Raw genomic sequence first — 17,947 nt, 5'->3', positions numbered from 1 at the left:
AAGTCATATTATTAAACAATTAATCCATAGCTCATTAATACAAACTAGTAATATACTTATACTGTTAAAATGATTATACAGGTAATGGTTTTCCTCTTTTAACAGTCTTAATGCATTCATATGGTTAACACAAAGAATTCTTATACTTGCAAATATATATACATATACATTTTCTTAGCATCAGCTGGTTTGCATAATAATATATTTTCCATCCACCCAAATGCACACAGCTAATAATCATCAAAGCATTTTAGATTTGTTTATCTAAGTACAAAAATAGGTCAAAGGTCCTCAGTCCAAGATTCTTTGTTCAACTATTATTTAATATATTGATTTAAATTTTTTTTATTATTCCACAGTTATCTCGATCCACCGCTTTCTTTTTTTGTCGTAGGCAGTCCTCTAGCAAATGTGTCTACAAGTAACGTCTGACTTGAGTGTCCTCTAGCTTTATCAGTTTTACCTGAGGACGTGGAGGGTGCCAATCTTAGTTCCATACATTCATGGTACTCCAAAGCATGTTTGTGGCTAAGGTGGTGCAGCAAATTGCTCGTGATGCCGCCTCTGGTGACAACTTTAGCTCGACAGCATTTGCAGTAAATAGTTGTTTGGTCCACATCCGACATTTTAAAACCAAAATATCTCCAGACAACAGACGCGGCTCCTTTTTTCAGCAAAAGTTCTTCTGTGTCATCATGTTCAACTTTATCGTCTGCTACAGCTTCAGTTTCTGAATGTTCTCTGTCCATTTTCACCGCGCAATACCTCCACTAACGCATGTACTCCGTTGTATGCGTGTTTAGCAGTTTAGCAGTGAAAAAGGTCCCACCTTAAACAGTTTCCCACTGCGCCATGTTCTGAACATTGTTTAGGCTATTTAAACTGGTATTGCGGTATAAGAAAAATAAAAAATTGTTTTCGGTATGAAACGGTATACCTCCCAGCACTAGTTGAGTTATTTTGAGGGGACAGCAAATTTGCACTGTTATACAAGCTGTACATTGACTACTTTTACATTGTATCAAAGTGTCATATCTTCAGTGTTGTCCCATGAAAAGATATAATTAAATATTTACAAAAATGTGAGGGGTGTGCTCACTTTTGTGAGATACTGTGTGTCTTTTGCGCTGAAAGCTTGACCAAATATGATGGCTATGGTCAGAAGCAGAAGGCTGTGTACCTTGAAATTATAAATGGTTAGTTCTCCACAGTTGAAGGTAAGCACTCATTGCATTTTGTTTGTTTTTTAAGCCGCTTGTGTAAATATACTGGAGCAGGAGGTTTATCTAAATTTGTTATAGGTGTTCAGATCAGTAGACTAGAAATAGTTTGCAAAGAGAAATCACTTAATTAGACTAGATCTCTGCTGTGTTTCAGCTAGACCATGAATTTGTTAAAATAGATTTCACTTCTGAATGGGCTTTGCAGTTTAATATTTCATCAACAATGCCTCCTGATCCAGATGTTTTTTTTTTCATTTTATGAATATGTTAAACATAAAATAGTCTGTAGGCCTGGAATGTTGACACTTACTGTAATAGCACTGTCTGGTGAGCCCCTTTGCAGATATGGTGCCCTCCATAATGTTTGGGGAAAAAGACACATTTTTCCTTGAATTACCACCCTGCTCCACAATTTAAAATTACAACTCAAACAATTAAGATGTGATTAAAGTGCACATTGCAGGCTTTAATTTCGGTCACACCACGTAGAAATGACACTTTTTCTACCCAGTCCCCTCCATTTCAGGGCTCCATAATGTTTGGAACAGTTGGCGTCCCAGGTGTTTCCAATTTCGTAGGTGTGTTTCCTTGCTTCATAAGATACCTCAGCTTGCTTCTACCCTTTGGAGTCTGTAGTTGTCATTGTTCAACATGAGGACAAGAGCTGTGCCAGTGAAAGTCACAGAAGCCATTATGAGGCTGAAAAACAAAAATAAAACAATCTGAGGCGTCGTTAAAACCTTAGAATGACCTAAATCAACTGCCAGGGATATAATTAAGAAAAAAAAATGCACTGGTGAGCTCAGTAATCACAAAGGGACTGGTAGGCCAAGGAAGACCTCCACAGTTGATGACAGAAGAATCCTCACTATGGTCAAGAAAAAACCCCAAATGTCTGACTGACAGATCAAAAACAGGAGGAAGTTGTGGACGTGTCATAGTTGGCTATCTGCAGAAGACTTCATGAACAGAAACACAGAGGCCACATTACAAGATGCAAACCACTAGTTAGCCATAAAAATAGGATGGCCAGATTACAGTTTACGAAAAAGGACTTGTGGACACACGAGACAAAGATGAACCCACATCAGGGTGATGGCGAGAGCATAGTGTGGAGATGAAAAGGAACGTCCGAATCATTGCAACTCATTTGGTAAACATGGTAGTGAGACTGTTATGGCTTGGGCATGTATGGCTGCCACAGGTCCTGTCACACATCTTTTCATTGATGATGGAACTGCTGACGGCAGAGGCACTATGAATTCTGAGGTGTTTAGAAACATATGTTCTGCTCAACTTCCAGTAAAGGCCTCTAAACTCCATGGACAGCATTACATCTTACAAGATAATGATCTAAGCACACTGCTGAGGCAACACAGGAGTTCAAAAAATTCACCCAATTTAAATCCCAATTCAGCATGCCTTCCATTTTTCTGAAGAGAAAATTTCAGGGGTCAAGTCTCCAAAACAAGCAGGAGCTAAAGATGGCTGGATTAGAGGCTTGGCAGAACACCTGGTGATCTGTATGAATCACAGACTTCAAGCAGTCATTGCATGTAAGGGAAATGGGAGAAAGTCCTAAATATGATAGCTTTAATAGACCTGCCAAACATTAAGTTGCCCTGAAATGCCCTGGGTTGGTGGTCATGTATTAAAAGTGTTGTAACTTCAGCATGACTGAAATGTGTGAAAATCCCCTTAAATGAAAGGCTACAATGTGCACTTTAATCACAATGTCTGAATTGTTAGATTTGTAATTTAGAACTATGGAGCGGAGTGGTAATTCAAGGAAAAATGTCTCTTTGCCCCAAAAATTATGGAGGGTACCTGTACATCAAATAGAATTCTCAAACCTGCTTTTTTTCAATTCAGGATTTCCCTTGGCCAGAAACAGTCCTTGCAGAATGAGGAATAAGGCAGAAAACAGCCATAGATAGGGCGTACATCCATCACAGAGGTCACTTGCACACGCTCACACTCATACTAGCAGTAGTAACACTTTGGGAAAACGGTCTGTTCATCAGACTTATTAATTTACTGCTTTCTGCACCAACTTGCAATGAACAAATAGTGTAACAGTAAGCAAACATTTTATTATTATTATGACTAAGTTTGAAGGCAGAAGAGTTAATTTATTCTGTGCTTTATCTTGTTTCTTTCAAGGCTGATTATAAGAGGTAGAGACAGTTGACAATTGACATGCTTCCTTCTGAATGAACAGCAAGGAGCTGCTCATTGCCACGTTTTAATATTAGCACCCGGTCATCCTTTTTATATAACGGGATAACATTTGCTTTTTTCAAGTCCTTCGGAATCTCCTTCAGAATCTCCCCAGTGCGCAATGACTTCCTAAAAATATGTGTCAAGGGTTTATATTTGTACTCGATAGCCTCCTTAAGAACTCGAGGGTAAATATTATCAGGTCCTGGTGATTTGTTTGATTTCAGCCTATTTAATCGTAGCAGTACTTCTCCCCCTACAATTTCCAAATCTTTCCAAATTTAATTTCTATCAAAATTTTAGCTCTGCCTTAAAAGGGTTTATTGCCAAAATTTCTATTATTGTATCATTTCCTAACCATAAAGTATACATTCTTTTTCTAACAAAGTTTTTTTTTTGTCTTTGCCTTTCCCCACTTAAGATAAGAAGGCCTTAGGAAGACATGTCAGCTCTTTGGCCAAAGAAGCTTATAAGATATTCCCCTGAGGCCGAAATACACTCCAGCTCAGCCATGAGAAAGAAGGCAACTGTGAGCAGCATGCATCGGTTTAAAACTGAGGACACAGACACACAGCAGTGGGACAGCAGGACATCAGCAGTTGCAAGTGACGTAGAACAGGATGACACATCAAGCAGCGTGGTTTCACGTAAGAACATTTATGATATAAAAGCCAATTTTATGTCTTTTTTTGTAAATCTTTCCAATGGTTCAGCTGCTTAGAAATATAATTTTTTTGGATGCAAAAATGTCTTTAACAATCTGTTAGTGGTGTTACAGAATTTTCATTGATTTATGATGTATAGTAAGTTAGATAGATAGATACTTTATTAATTCCAAGGGGAAATTCACATACACCAGCAGCAGGAGCATACTGATAAAAAAAACAAATAAATTAAAGAGTGATAAAAATGCAGGTATAGCAGACAATAACTTTGTATAATGTTAATTGTTAACATTTACCCCCTGGGTGGAATTGAAGAGTCGCATAGTGTGGGGGAGGAACGATCTCCTCAATCTGTCAGTGGAGCAGGATGGTGACAGCAGTCTGTAGCTGAAGCTGCTTCTCTGTCTGGAGATGATCCTGTTCAGTGGATGCAGTGGATTCTCCATGATTGACAGGAACCTGCTCAGCGCCCGTCGCTCTGCCACAGATGTCAAGCTATCCAGCTCCGTGCCTACAATAGAGCCTGCCTTCCTCACCAGTTTGTCCAGGCATGAGGCGTCCTTCTTCTTTATGCTGCCTCCCCAGCACACCACCGCGTAGAAGAGGGCACTCGCCACAACCATCTGATAGAACATCTGCAGCATCTTATTGCAGATGTTGAAGGACGCCAGCCTTCTAAGGAAGTATAGGCGGCTCTGTCCTCTCTTGCACAGAGCATCACTATTGACAGTCCAGTCCAATTTATCATCCAGCTGCACTCCCAAGTATTTATAGGTCTGCACCCTCTGCACACAGTCACCTCTGATAATCACGGGGTCCAGGAGGGGCCTGGGCCTCCTAAAATCCACCACCAGCTCCTTGGTTTTGCTGGTGTTCAGGTGTAAGTGGTTTGAGTCGCACCATTTAACAAAGTCCTTGATTAGTTTCCTATACTCCTCCTCCTGCCCACTCCTGATGCAGCCCACGATAGCAGTGTTGTCAGCGAACTTTTGCACGTGGCAGGAGTGCAGTTCCCGAGATGCACATACTGAGGTCTGTCTGTAAGATAGTCCACGATCCATACCACCAGGTATGAATCTACTCCCATCTCTGTCAGCTTTTCCCTAAGGGGCAGTGGTTGGATGGTGCTGAAGGCGCTAGAGAAGTCCAGAAACATAATTCTTACTGCACCACTGCCTCTGTCCAAGTGAGAGAGGGATTGGTGTAGCATGTAGATGATGGCATCCTCCACTCCCACCTTCTCCTCAGGTGGTGAAGCAGCAGCTGCTCCATGGTTTTCATCACATGTGACGTCAGAGCGACAGGCCGGAAGTCATTCAGCTCAATAACGTGATACATTTGAGACTGCAGTGATGCAAGATGTTTTCAAAGCCTGGGGACTCTCCCCTGTTCCAGGCTCAGGTTGAAGATGTGCTGTAGAGGACTCCACAGCTCCAGCGCACAGGCCTTCAGCAGTCATGGCGATACTCCATCTGGACCCGCTGCTTTGCTGGCACGAAGTCTCCTCAGCTCTCTGCTTACCTGGGCTGCTGTAATTGTAGGTGGGGGGAAACTCTCTTCTATGCTGGTATCAGCAGAAGGATGGGTGGAGAGTGCAGTACTCTGAGGTGAGAGTGAGAGTGGGTTAGGGTGGTCAAACCTGTTAAAGAAATTGTTCATCTGGTTTGCTCTCTCCACGTCTATCTCGATGGTGGCACCCCACTTCAAGCTGCAGCCAGTGATGATCTTCATCCCATCCCACACTTCCTTCATGCTGTTGTTCTGCAACTTCTGCTCCAGCTTTCTCCTGTACTGCTCTTTCGCCACCCTGAGCTGGACTTGGAGTTCCTTCTGCTCGCGCTTGAGCTTATGCTGATCACCGCCTTTAAAAGCCCTTTTCTTCTGGTTCAAAAGGCCCTTGATGTCACTTGTAATCCATGGCTTGTTGTTAGCATAGCAACTTACTGTTCTTACTGGAACTACAATTTCCATACAGAAGTTGATGTAGTCAGTAGTGCAGTCAACTACCTCCTCAATGTTCTCACTATGTGATCCTTGCAGGATATCCCAGTCCGTAGTTCCAAAGCAGTCTCTCATAACCTGCTCTGCCTCAGGGGACCACTTCCTGAATGAGTGTGTGGTTGTAGGTAGCTCCCTCACTCTTGGTTTGTAGTGAGGCTGAAGCAGAACCAGGTTATGATCTGCTTTCCCAATCGCAGGCAGCGGTTAGTCCTATTGTCTGTGGTTTCAATAAACTATCTTTAAATAATTTAATCTCTTTCAAAAAAAAAAGTTAATCATGCATTACTGTATTTGACAGGAAAGTATCTGCATCATAAATAAGGTAATATTTTTCAGAACAACTCCATTATGTGTAATCAAATTTTAAGTGATATATCTCTCTATTTATAAAAAACAATCTTTGAAGGCTTGGAAGGAGACGATACATGATCTTCTCAGAAGACAATTTGACGTCCCGCAAGACAAGGCAGTGAGACAAAAGGACAGTTGCTGTACAGCCTTTTAAATGATCGATGCGTACTGCGACAAGCAGAACATGCAGCTTGGCAGCAGAATGAGAAAGACGGCAGCTGATCCGACCGCATCTCCTCAGCGTGTATTCACCTTCCTCTCCCCCCCGTTGACAATGCAAGTGACAGAGACGCGAAGTGGCTGGAACGTAGTGCACCATGGCAAGCAGGGGGCAAAGCCCCCTAGTATATCAAAAGTTTTAATAAATATCTTTTTTTTTTTGCCTGAAATATGTTTTGCAATATTTTTAAGATACTTTCAGGAAATTTGGGTCAATTTATGATATTTGAGATGTGTGTTTTACATGGCTTGAAGTGTATAAAATTTAAAGGAGCTTATTTTGAGATCTCTTCAAGTGTGTTTTAAAGGAATACTTAACTCAAACATGATTTACAATGTACAGTGTGGTTTGTTGTGATGTCAGAGAAAAAAATCGAATCTCATATTCTCAATAAGAGTGGAGATAAGTAAGCTTATTAGAATGAACATGTACACCAATACTGGGCGCGCAGCAAATAATATAAAGAACATCTATATATAAAAAAAAAATCTCACAATATTTGAGTTGAATGATCAACATGTCAGGTCATTCATTCATATACTCACAACGTGCCAAACACATGCATGTTTTGCCAAAATACTGTTAGATAAAAATTTCTGAAAAATCAGAGTAGTGCACAGGAAACATGTTCACATTGGATTGCTTCTACCCCTCATTCATTGGTCAGGAGTCCTATCTTCAATTCAAAATGGTTAGACAGTTGCAAGCCCAATGATCCCACAAGGCTTTACTTAACTTACCATGTGAGTGCTTGTTGCTAGTGTTCCAAGGGTTGACCAGTATGACCTGAAATCAGTATTGCATTATTTAGCATGTTTCTAATAACAATAAATTAGCGATTATTTTTTAATAGCCCCAGTTCAGAAATGCCACTTTTAAACTGAGGTCATGATTCCAAATACAGTATCTAAGCATGCAGATTACATTTTATGCTGAACAATTGTTTTAAATATGCAAAGCTATTGATGCTGCCCACACCTAATCTCAATAGCTTACAAATAACTTAAGGACATAATTAATGGAAATACAAACAGAATGACAGTTACTTAACATTTATTCAACATTTTAATATACTCTACTATGCACATTTGAATATTTATGAAATGCAAACTTAATCTACGTGTCTCGCGTCATATACATTTTCAAAAAAAGATAGGTGATAGAAATAATATTCATTGTTTTGCAGTGCAATGCAAGTTAAAGTTGCCCTGTTCACTAACAAAACTGACCTTACTGACGAGATCTGTTGTGACTTCAAAATTATGAAATGTCTTTAGCTAAGCAGCTGTCTTTTCACTACAGATTTTGTAAATGTCAGGCACTGCAGTTTGATAAAAACATCTTTTCTTGAGAAAACGACGTATCCTTTGTCTTTTAAAACCACCATGTTCCACAGTAGCTCTGTGGACCATGTCCTTCATTATTAAGCATGTGCTGGAATTTTTGCCATTCCTCAAGGAAAAAGTGCTTCAGCTCCTTCAAGTTAGATGAGTTGCGTTGCTGTCCTGCAAACTCCAAGTTATGCCACAGGTTCTCAAATGGATTGAGGTCTAGGCTTTGAATAGGCCATTCTAAGACATTTAAATGTTTCCCTTTAAAGAACTCCAGTGTCGCTTTAGCAGTATGTTTAGGGTCATTCATTATTCTGTTGGAAGTTGAACCTTCATCCCAGTCTAAAGTCTCTGGCAGAATGAAAGTTTTTCCTCAAGAATTGCCCTGTATTTAGTGTCATCCATCTTTCCTTCAATCCTGATCAGTTTTCCTGCCCCCACAGTATAATGCTGCCACCACCACGCTTCACAGTAGGAATGGTGTTTTTGGGGTGATGGGAAGTGTTAGGTTTGTGCCACACTTAGTGTTTCCCATAATGGCCAAAAAGTTCAGTTTTAGTCTCATCTGACCAGAGCACCTTCTTCCATGTGTTTAGGGAGTCCACCACATGCTGTTTGACAAACATGTTTTCTTATTGTTTTTCTTTAAGCAATGGCTATTTTTCTGGACACTCTTCCATAAAGTCCCAGTCTGTGGAGTGTACATCTTAAATTGGTCCTATGAACAGATACTACCATCTCCACTGTGGATCTGTGCAGCTCCCTCAGAGTTATCCTTGGTGTCTTTGTTGCATCTCTGAATGATGCCCTCTGTGAGTTTTGGTGGGCGACTCTCTCTTGTCTTGTCTTGCCATATTCTTTCCATTTTGTTACAATGGATTTAATGGTACCCTGTGGGATATTCAACACTTGGGATATTTTTTTTTCAACCTGAGTCTGATCTATACTTCTCCACAACTTTGGACTCTGACCTGTTTGGAGTGCTTCTTGGTCTTCATGTTGCTTTCTTAGTGGGCTTTTCAGAGCAAGTCTATTTATTCAGACATCATGTGACATATCATGTGACACTTTCTTTGCACACAGGTGGACCCTCATCAACTAATTATGGGACTTCTGAAGTTAATTGGTTGAACTAGATCTTATTTAAGGGGGTTCATAGCAAAGGGAACAAATACATATGCACTCACAACTTTTCATTTTTTATTTGTTTTTTTATATATATAGAAGGTATTTTATTTTCATTCCACTTCATCAATTTCAACTATATTGTTAAGTCTGTGAAATAAAATCCAAACGAAAATCCATTTTAATTCCAAATTGGAATGTGACAAAACAGGACAAACACTGAGGGGGAATTAATACTTTGGCAAGGTACTATATTCCCAAAAGTTAATGAGTCTCTCACATCTTCTTTGAGAAACTTTTGTTGATTTGTTTTTATAAAACTGCTTCATCAACTACGCATTTTGTGATTGTGATCATAGATAGTCTAATACTGATCTTATTTTGTTTAAGGTTTATATGTGACATTATTGGTCTTACTCTTCAAACATTGTTTTGTGCATTTTCTGAAATTATTAGCAATCTGGAATAATTTGTAGTTCAGTATCTACTCCTAGTGAGAGGTCCTAAGAAATCCCCCATGAAATGTTTTGGTAAAAAAAGAAAACCACTTGGTTGTGGTCCAGGTCATTAAACAGAAGAGTCATCCCAAAAGATGATGCTCCCATCATCATCTTTGCAGATAATTTTAGTGGTAAGTAAAATTAGGTTTTGGACATTTTTTGATCATCTAATTTATATACATTTGTTTGTTTAATTAATGAATAAAACACAAACTAAAAAAAAAAGGAAAAATTTCCAGTTGTCTTTCTTGTTGTAGCAGAAACCGCAGCAGAAAGCCTTTCTCCGACTGCTATCTTGACTATAACAAAGCTTAGATGCCAGCTCGAAAGCAAACAAGAACGGATCAATTACCTTGAGAAACAGGTTGAAGATCTCCAGCAAGATCGTAATTTTCTTCGTGCACAAATTGAAAACTTAACAAGGAGTGCCAAGCAATCAGAGGGTAAGTACATTTTATTTTACAATTACAGTTTATGAACACTTATCTGATTTTGAATGTTTTTATATGCACATTTACTTTCTAAGGTAGTTTTCATTCTTAAGGTTTCTATCAAAAAAAACTGTTTTTGAGTCGATAAACTTTTGTTATTTCTGTCTGCTCATTATTTCTATTTAAATGTAGACTAGTAATTTTGTATTAGGAGGTGTTCCCTATTTTCAAAACCTAAGTCTTGATTAAATTTTGAATCCACATTAATGCCAGTTACAGTCTGAAAATTGTCCAATATGTTGAAGGTGATGGGACTGTTAAGAAAAATGTATCTGACTTTTTTTGTAAGTTCTTTTTTGATGTGCACTTGTCTGAAAGGTGGAATGGTTTGAATATACCCTTATATTTACTAGAACATGTCTTCAGTAGCTACTATACCCCACACAGCTTTGCTTCTCACAGACTATTGGTTTTTCTGATGCCCATTCAATTCATAGGATTATAGGGTCAATATTGTCACATGTTCTATGGAACCAATGTAGGAAGCACTTCAGGTTAGAGAATATTTTATCTGTGGCACCTCTACATGATAACCACCTTTTTCCACCCTCTCAAACTTACACAGTTTTTGATGTTTGGAAAACATATGGAAATAAATTCTTTATAGATTTGTATATAAATAATGTCTTTGCATCCTATGAAGAATTACACTCCAAATTTAGCTTCTCTTCTACACAATTTTTCCACTGTCTCCAAAATTAGAAACTTTGCTAAATGAAATCCACCCAGTTTTCCTCACTACCACCTATTTCTGTTCCAGAAGAAATATTGATCAGTCTTGATGACTCAGACAGCATTTTGTAATATATAAAGCCATTTTAAAGTCCTTTCCTTTTAAAGATTCCAGTGGGAAAAGGATCTCTCACACAACATTTCAGAAAATGAGTGGAAGGCAGCAATCCACAGAGTTCATTCCAGCTCCATATGCACAAAGCATTCAATTATTCAACTTAAAATCTTTTATCAAGCACATTTATCTTGTTTCAAATTGTCCAAAATGTTTCCAGGGCAAGGTCCAACCTGCGAACGTTACAATCAAGCTCCAGCTTCACTAGGCCACAAGTTTTGGGCGTGTACCAAATTAACATCATTCTGGACAAAAATCTTTAAATGCCTTTCAGACAGCCTTGGTGTCACAGAGGGGCTTAAAGTGGAGAAAGACGAACAGACTGCAATTGCCTTTACTTCACTATTAACACGTAGACTTGTCTTGCTCGACTGAAACAATCCTAGCTGGTTTCGAAGTCACGACCTCTGGATTGTAAGTCGGCAGTTATAACCACAGCACCACGGAAGCTGTCGTATTGTACTTGCACCTTTTGTGAAAGTGTTTATTTGATATTTGGCCATCAGCCTTCACACATTACACAGTTCATGTCTGCATTTTGTTATTTATTACTAAAACATGAAAAACATTTCTGTTTTAACGATGTGTTTGCATAGATTGTTGTAGAAACAAAACACACATCAAATTATTTCCCCTTACAATTCTGGGTAGCTCACCCCCAGATAATTAATCAAGGCAGTCACTGGGTGAACTTCTTACCTGTTCTGAGGTGGTGGGGATGGTGGTATTAGCAGGCTGCTTGCTGCTTGGGCTTATCTACACATTGAGAAGACAAAAGACGCTGACGGAGAGGTGCGAAGGGCTTTAAGGTGGGCTGGAATTGCGAGTTTTTTCATTGGCTCTGGTAATTCTAGTGTTAAACCCCGATGGTGATTCTGCATCCTCAGTTGTTAGAGTTCTTTTTGGCGTACATCTCCAAAACAAGGCAGTCTCATCAGCATTGTACACTTGTTTAGGACTTAAATGTTCATCACTAACTAACTTTGCAAATTCATCCACATACGTATGCACTAGCCACATCTTTGTCTGCTGAACGTTTTTACCCACACACGGCACAAAACTGTAAGCCATGTCGTGACTTTAAACGATGCAACCAACTTTCTGAATATTCACACTTGTGTTGCAATCCCAGCTTTTCATTAACCACTTTGGCTTGTTCCTTTAATAAATCACCAGAAATTTCCACACCTTCACTTACACGAAGATTAAACCAGGTTATGAGAACTTGGTCCAGTTCTGAATGTTTTCCCTCCGTCATTGACTTCCTTACAAACATTTGCTTTTTTGATCCACTGTCAGAAAAGAACTTTTAACAGTTTTTCTTTCTGTTTTTTAATATCATACACTGTTGAAGAGCCAATGTCGTATGTTTCACAAATGGTTCGCACAGACATGCTGCTATCAAGTTTTTTTTAGCACTTCCACTTTCTCTGTGAGTTGGCCGAGTCTTGGCTATCAGATGAAAACGCCATCAACAGACACTTGGACATAAATCCAGCATATGCTAACTTAAACTATACAAACCCCCCCCGATCATTCATTTTATTCCTGAGCTTTCAACCACCCTCTTCATCAGAGGATAATGCTTAGACTTTCAAGAATCAAAGGCAATATATAGCAACACTTGGGGGGGGGGGGGGTGACTAAGTCCATATGATCAAGGGGGGGGGGGGGCGGGGGGGTGTCTGGAGGTGACTAAGTCCGTATGATCGGGGGGGGTTTGTATAGTTTATTTATTATGTACATGTTCTTCTTAAGTTAGCATATGCTGGATTTATGTCCAAGTGTCTGTTGATGGCGTTTTCATCTGATAGCCAAGACTCGGCCAACTCTCTGGCACTTTTAGTACTGGCCTTAAATCCTCTGATGAAGACCCCTGATAGGGGTTGAAAGTTCAGGAATAAAAAACTATTTTATGATACGTGATTCATTTTTCTCCCTTCGTGGATCTCCAGCTGCAAATATGCAAACCGTATCACAGACCTTCTCTTCCATTCGTGTAACCTTCGGGCAAGAAGCCCTCCAATGTATTAGACGATGGGAAACTTCGGCAATCCGTGAAGCACACAGCTATGAAAAACTCTTCTTCCTCTATAGTTGCATCAGGCACGATTTAACTCCGAAATGCTTACGATTCAAGCCACCAACGAACACCCCGAAAATGTCAACCATCATACAACAATTTACAAAACGAGTGTTGTATGAACTTATCACGGAAACACACCGCCAACTAAACTTTTACCGATGTGTAATTAAGGAGCAACATGCTAAACTAATCACAACATGTGGGCAAACGATTACGAAGGAATGGACTAAAAGGATCCAGGACACCGCTTCCAAAAACCATATTTCTAAATGAAATACACTCAACAGAAAATGGGATAAACTCACTGGAAATCAACATATGAACAGCCCCCAATCTAACCCACAACCTATCCAAAAGACGGCTCACCACCACAGAACACAATATTCTCTCCAGAGGATTAAAATTCAATTACAAAGACGCATCTGACATGTGTTCCAAGGAACCGAGGAAGTTCATCTTAGTAACTGAAAAAATACCAACAGAACATGCACAAGAAATAAGATGCAATGTCGCCAGCCAGCTACACACAAGACAACCAACCACACGTATTCTGGCAAGTGAACAGAAAGCTCTAAGATCGTTACGGAATGACAACAGCATTATTATTACACCAGCCGACAAAGGAGGCACAACTGTCATCCTAGACAAAGAACAATACACCACAGCTATGGAAGAAATGCTTTCTGACACTAATACTTATCAACAGCTAAATAACGACCCAACAAAAACTACACTGAATAAAATAAACTATACTCTGACCAAACTCCGAAATTGTAACCGCCTGGATGTACAGAACTTTCACAAAATGAAATCCAACGATGCTAACTGCCCGGAATTTTATGGACTCCCAAAAATACATAAAACACCACTGAAATACAGACCAGTTGTTAGCCTAATAGGTGGACCATCATACAACTTATCAAAAAGACTTTTCCAACTACTTAAACATTTAACTTACGACTCAGATTATTCCGTCAACAGCGCAGAGTCGGCATTACAGCGCTTGAAAGACGTATCCATCGCCGAGGACGAGATCATGGTCTCGTTTGATGTTGTATCGCTATACACCGTGATTCCGATCCAACTGGCCACAGAAACACTATTAATGAAACTGGATATTGACCACACCATAGAAACAAGAACCAAACTGTCCATCAAAGACATAATGCACCCTTTATCACTTTGCCAAAAAACTCACTTTCATTTCAACGGCAAGTATTACACTCAGAAAGAAGACATGCCAATGGGATCACCGTTATCAGGACTCCTAGCGGAACTGGTACTGCAACGATTTGAAAACATAGCTTTATCCCAGATTACACCCAAAATTTGGATACGCTATGTAGATGACACATTCGTCATACTAAGAAAGAACCAGCTGAATGAGTTCTACAATCATATCAACACAATATTCCCTGCAATCCAGTTCACAATGGAAAAAGAAATGAACCGACACATCAGCTTCCTGGACATCTACATCAAAAGAAATAGCGACGCCACCCTGACCACAAGTGTTTACCGCAAACAATGCTACGCAGACAAGATTCTACACTTCTCCAGCAACCACCTGGTATCTCATAAACGGAGCTGCGTGAAAACCCTCTTCAAATGAGTCCACACTCATTGTAATACTAAGGAAACAAAAATTAATGAGAGACGCTATCTCTTCCACCTTTTCACTTCGAACGGATACTCAAAAACATTCATTAATCGGAGCCTACACAGCAGACGCCAAATGAATCAGCAAATAATCGACTTAAATCAGAAACCCCACCCCACCTGACACTCACTCCCTTATCACCACAATGTGTCAGAAGGCACAGCGCGCATCCTGACCAAGTGGGGCATCAGAATAGCACACAAACCCATGAACAATCTGCGCACGGTCCTGTTTAATGCTAAAAACAAGAAATTGACAGCAGAAACACGAAACGCAGTTTATAGTATCCCATGCAATTCTTGATCAGCGGTATACATAGGACAAACGTCAAAAAGAATCTCAACACGTGTACAGGAACATCGCAACGCCGTCGGAAGAAAGGACGCACTATCTTTGATCTATGCACATACTAAATCGACAGGACACACATTCAACTGGGACAATGTAAAAGTAAAATTTAAGGCCAGTACTAAAAGTGCCAGAGAGTTGGCCGAGTCTTGGCTATCAGATGAAAACGCCATCAACAGACACTTGGACATAAATCCAGTATATGCTAACTTAAGAAGAACATGTACATAATAAATAAACTATACAAACCTCCCCCCTACCCCGATCATACGGACTTAGTCACCTCCCCCCCAAAACTTAATGTGTTGCTATATATTGCCTGATAGGGGTTGAAAGCTCAGGAATAAAAAACTATTTTATGATACGTGATTCATTTTTCTCCCTTCGTGGATCTCCAGCTGCAAATATATATATATATATATATATATATATATATATATATATAATATCCACAGTGGAACCTCGGAACATGTACAAATCAGTTTACGACCAAAAAGTTCGCCAAACTTTTGCATCTGTTCACAACCACACACTATATGAACAAGCCAGTTTCCCTTTCGGTTTGTATGTGTTTAGTCTCTCCCTGTGCATTTCCTGTGCAGCGAGCGAGCGAACAAGAAAGACAGAGTGCGACACACACGAGACAGAGAGACACACACACACAGGCGAGAGAGAGACACACACACACACAGGTGCGTGAGAAAGAGCGAGAGAGAGACACACACACACACAGGCACGCGAGAGAGACACACACACACAGGCACGCGAGAGAGACACACACACACACAGGCACGCGAGAGAGACACACACACACATAGGCACGCGAGAGAGACACACACACACACACACACGCACGAGAGAGACATACGCACACGCACGAGAGAGAGAGAGAGAGTGAGCGAGCGAGGGCTGGACGCATAAGGTAGAGACGGCAGTTAAAAAATGCAATGGGCTTGTGTTTGTTTTCACTTCTATTTACAGCGATCGGTTCGTAGCGTGCATTGTTGCAATGTTACTTTTCTTGGTGGTTTATTAAATTACGGATTTTTCAAATGTTCATTTTTTTCCCTGTGCTTAAAACTCATTAAAAAATGTGTTTTTAGCTAGCGGTTCGTAGCGCTATAGCGCGAACTATTGCAGTGTTAGTTTTCTCGGTGTTATTCAATGTTTTTACATTTAGTTTACTATTACGCTGTGCATTCTATGGTACAGTGCATCCGGAAAGAATTCACAGCGCATCACTTTTTCCACATTTTATGTTACAGCCTTATTCCAAAATGGATTAAATTCATTTTTTTCCTCAGAATTCTACACACAACACCCCATAATGACAACGTGAAAAAAGTTTACTTGAGATTGTTGCAAATTTATTAAAAAGTAAAAAAACTGAGAAAGCACATGTACATAAGTATTCACAGCTTTGCCATGAAGCTCAAAATTGAGCTCAGGTGCCTCCTGTTTCCCCTGATCATCCTTGAGATGTTTCTGCAGCTTCATTGGAGTCCACCTGTGGTAAATTCAGTTGACTGGACAAGATTTGGAAAGGCACACACCTGTCTATATAAGGTCCCACAGTTGACAGTTCATGTCAGAGCACAAACCAAGCATGAAGTCAAAGGAATTGTCTGTAGACTTTCGAGACAGGATTGTCTCGAGGCACAAATCTGGGGAAGGTTACAGAAAAATTTCTGCTGCTTTGAAGGTCCCAATGAGCACAGTGGCCTCCATCATCCGTAAGTGGAAGAAGTTCAAAACCACCAGGACTCTTCCTAGAGCTGGCCGGCCATCTAAACTGAGCGATCGGGGGAGAAGGGCTTTAGTCAGGGAGGTGACCAAGAACCCGATGGTCACTCTGTCAGAGCTCCAGAGGTCCTCTGTGGAGAGAGGAGAACCTTCCAGAAGGACAACCATCTCTGCAGCAATCCACCAATCAGGCCTGTATGGTAGAGTGGCCAAACAGAAGCCACTTCTTAGTAAAAGGCACATGGCAGCCCACCTGGAGTTTGCCAAAATGCACCTGAAGGACTCTCAGACCATGAGAAAGAAAATTCTCTGGTCTGATAAGACAAAGATTGAACTCTTTGGTGTGAATGCCAGGCGTCACGTTTGGAGGAAACCAGGCACTGCTCATCACCAGGCCAATACGATTCCTACAGTGCAGCATGGTGGTGGCAGCATCATGCTGTGGGGATGTTTTTCAGCGGCAAAGACTGGGAGACTAGTCGGGATAAAGGGAAAGATGACTGCAGCAATGTACAGAGACATCCTGGATGAAAACCTGCTCCAGAGCGCTCTTGACCTCAGACTGGGGTGACGGTTTATCTTTCAGCAGGACAATGACCCTACGCACACAGCCAAGATATCAACGGAGTGGCTTCAGGACAACTCTGTGAATGTCCTTGAGTGGCCCAGCCAGAGCCCAGACTTGAATCCGATTGAACATCTCTAGAGAGATCTTAAAATGGCTGTGCACCGACGCTTCCCATCCGACCTGATGGAGTTTCAGAGGTGCTGCAAAGAAGAATGGGCGACACTGGCCAAGGATAGGTGTGCCAAGCTTGTGGCATCATATTCAAAACGACTTGAGGCTGTAATTGCTGCCAAAGGTGCATCGACAAAGTATTGAGCAAAGGCTGTAAATACTTATGGACATGGGATTTCTCAGTTTTTTTATTTTTAATAAATTTGCAAAAACCTCAAGTAAACTTTTTTTCACGTTGTCATTATGGGGTGTTGTGTGTAGAATTCTGAGGAAAAAAATGAATTTAATCCATTTTGGAATAAGGCTGTAACATAACAAAATGTGGAAAAAGTGATACGCTGTGAATACTTTCCGGATACACTGTATAATTAACTAATATTTGTGCTTAAAAACTTAA

The 17,947-nt window shown here is 40.3% G+C and overlaps 1 protein-coding gene across 3 annotated transcripts in view; it reads left to right on the top strand.

Moving 5' to 3' along the window:
• Positions 1 to 17,947, top strand: part of LOC114653820 (coiled-coil domain-containing protein 106-like) — a 51,072-nt gene that overhangs the window by 16,974 nt on the left and 16,151 nt on the right. For 2 of the 3 annotated variants that reach the window (XR_003716572.2, XM_028804365.2), the window contains exons 2-3: positions 3,865 to 4,090; positions 9,894 to 10,079. Coding sequence is in view for 2 of the 3 variants with exons in the window: in XM_028804365.2 (XP_028660198.1) it covers positions 3,886 to 4,090; positions 9,894 to 10,079 (391 nt within the window). In the remaining variant the exon portion in view is untranslated. The remainder of the gene's footprint in view (positions 1 to 3,864; positions 4,091 to 9,893; positions 10,080 to 17,947) is intronic. The other variant, XM_028804366.2, reaches the window with a different exon arrangement.

The sequence above is a fragment of the Erpetoichthys calabaricus genome, chromosome 6, assembly GCF_900747795.2.
Source record: "Erpetoichthys calabaricus chromosome 6, fErpCal1.3, whole genome shotgun sequence".
Taxonomy (NCBI): Eukaryota; Metazoa; Chordata; class Cladistia; order Polypteriformes; family Polypteridae; genus Erpetoichthys; species Erpetoichthys calabaricus.
This window is presented reverse-complemented; position numbering and strand designations above follow the sequence as displayed.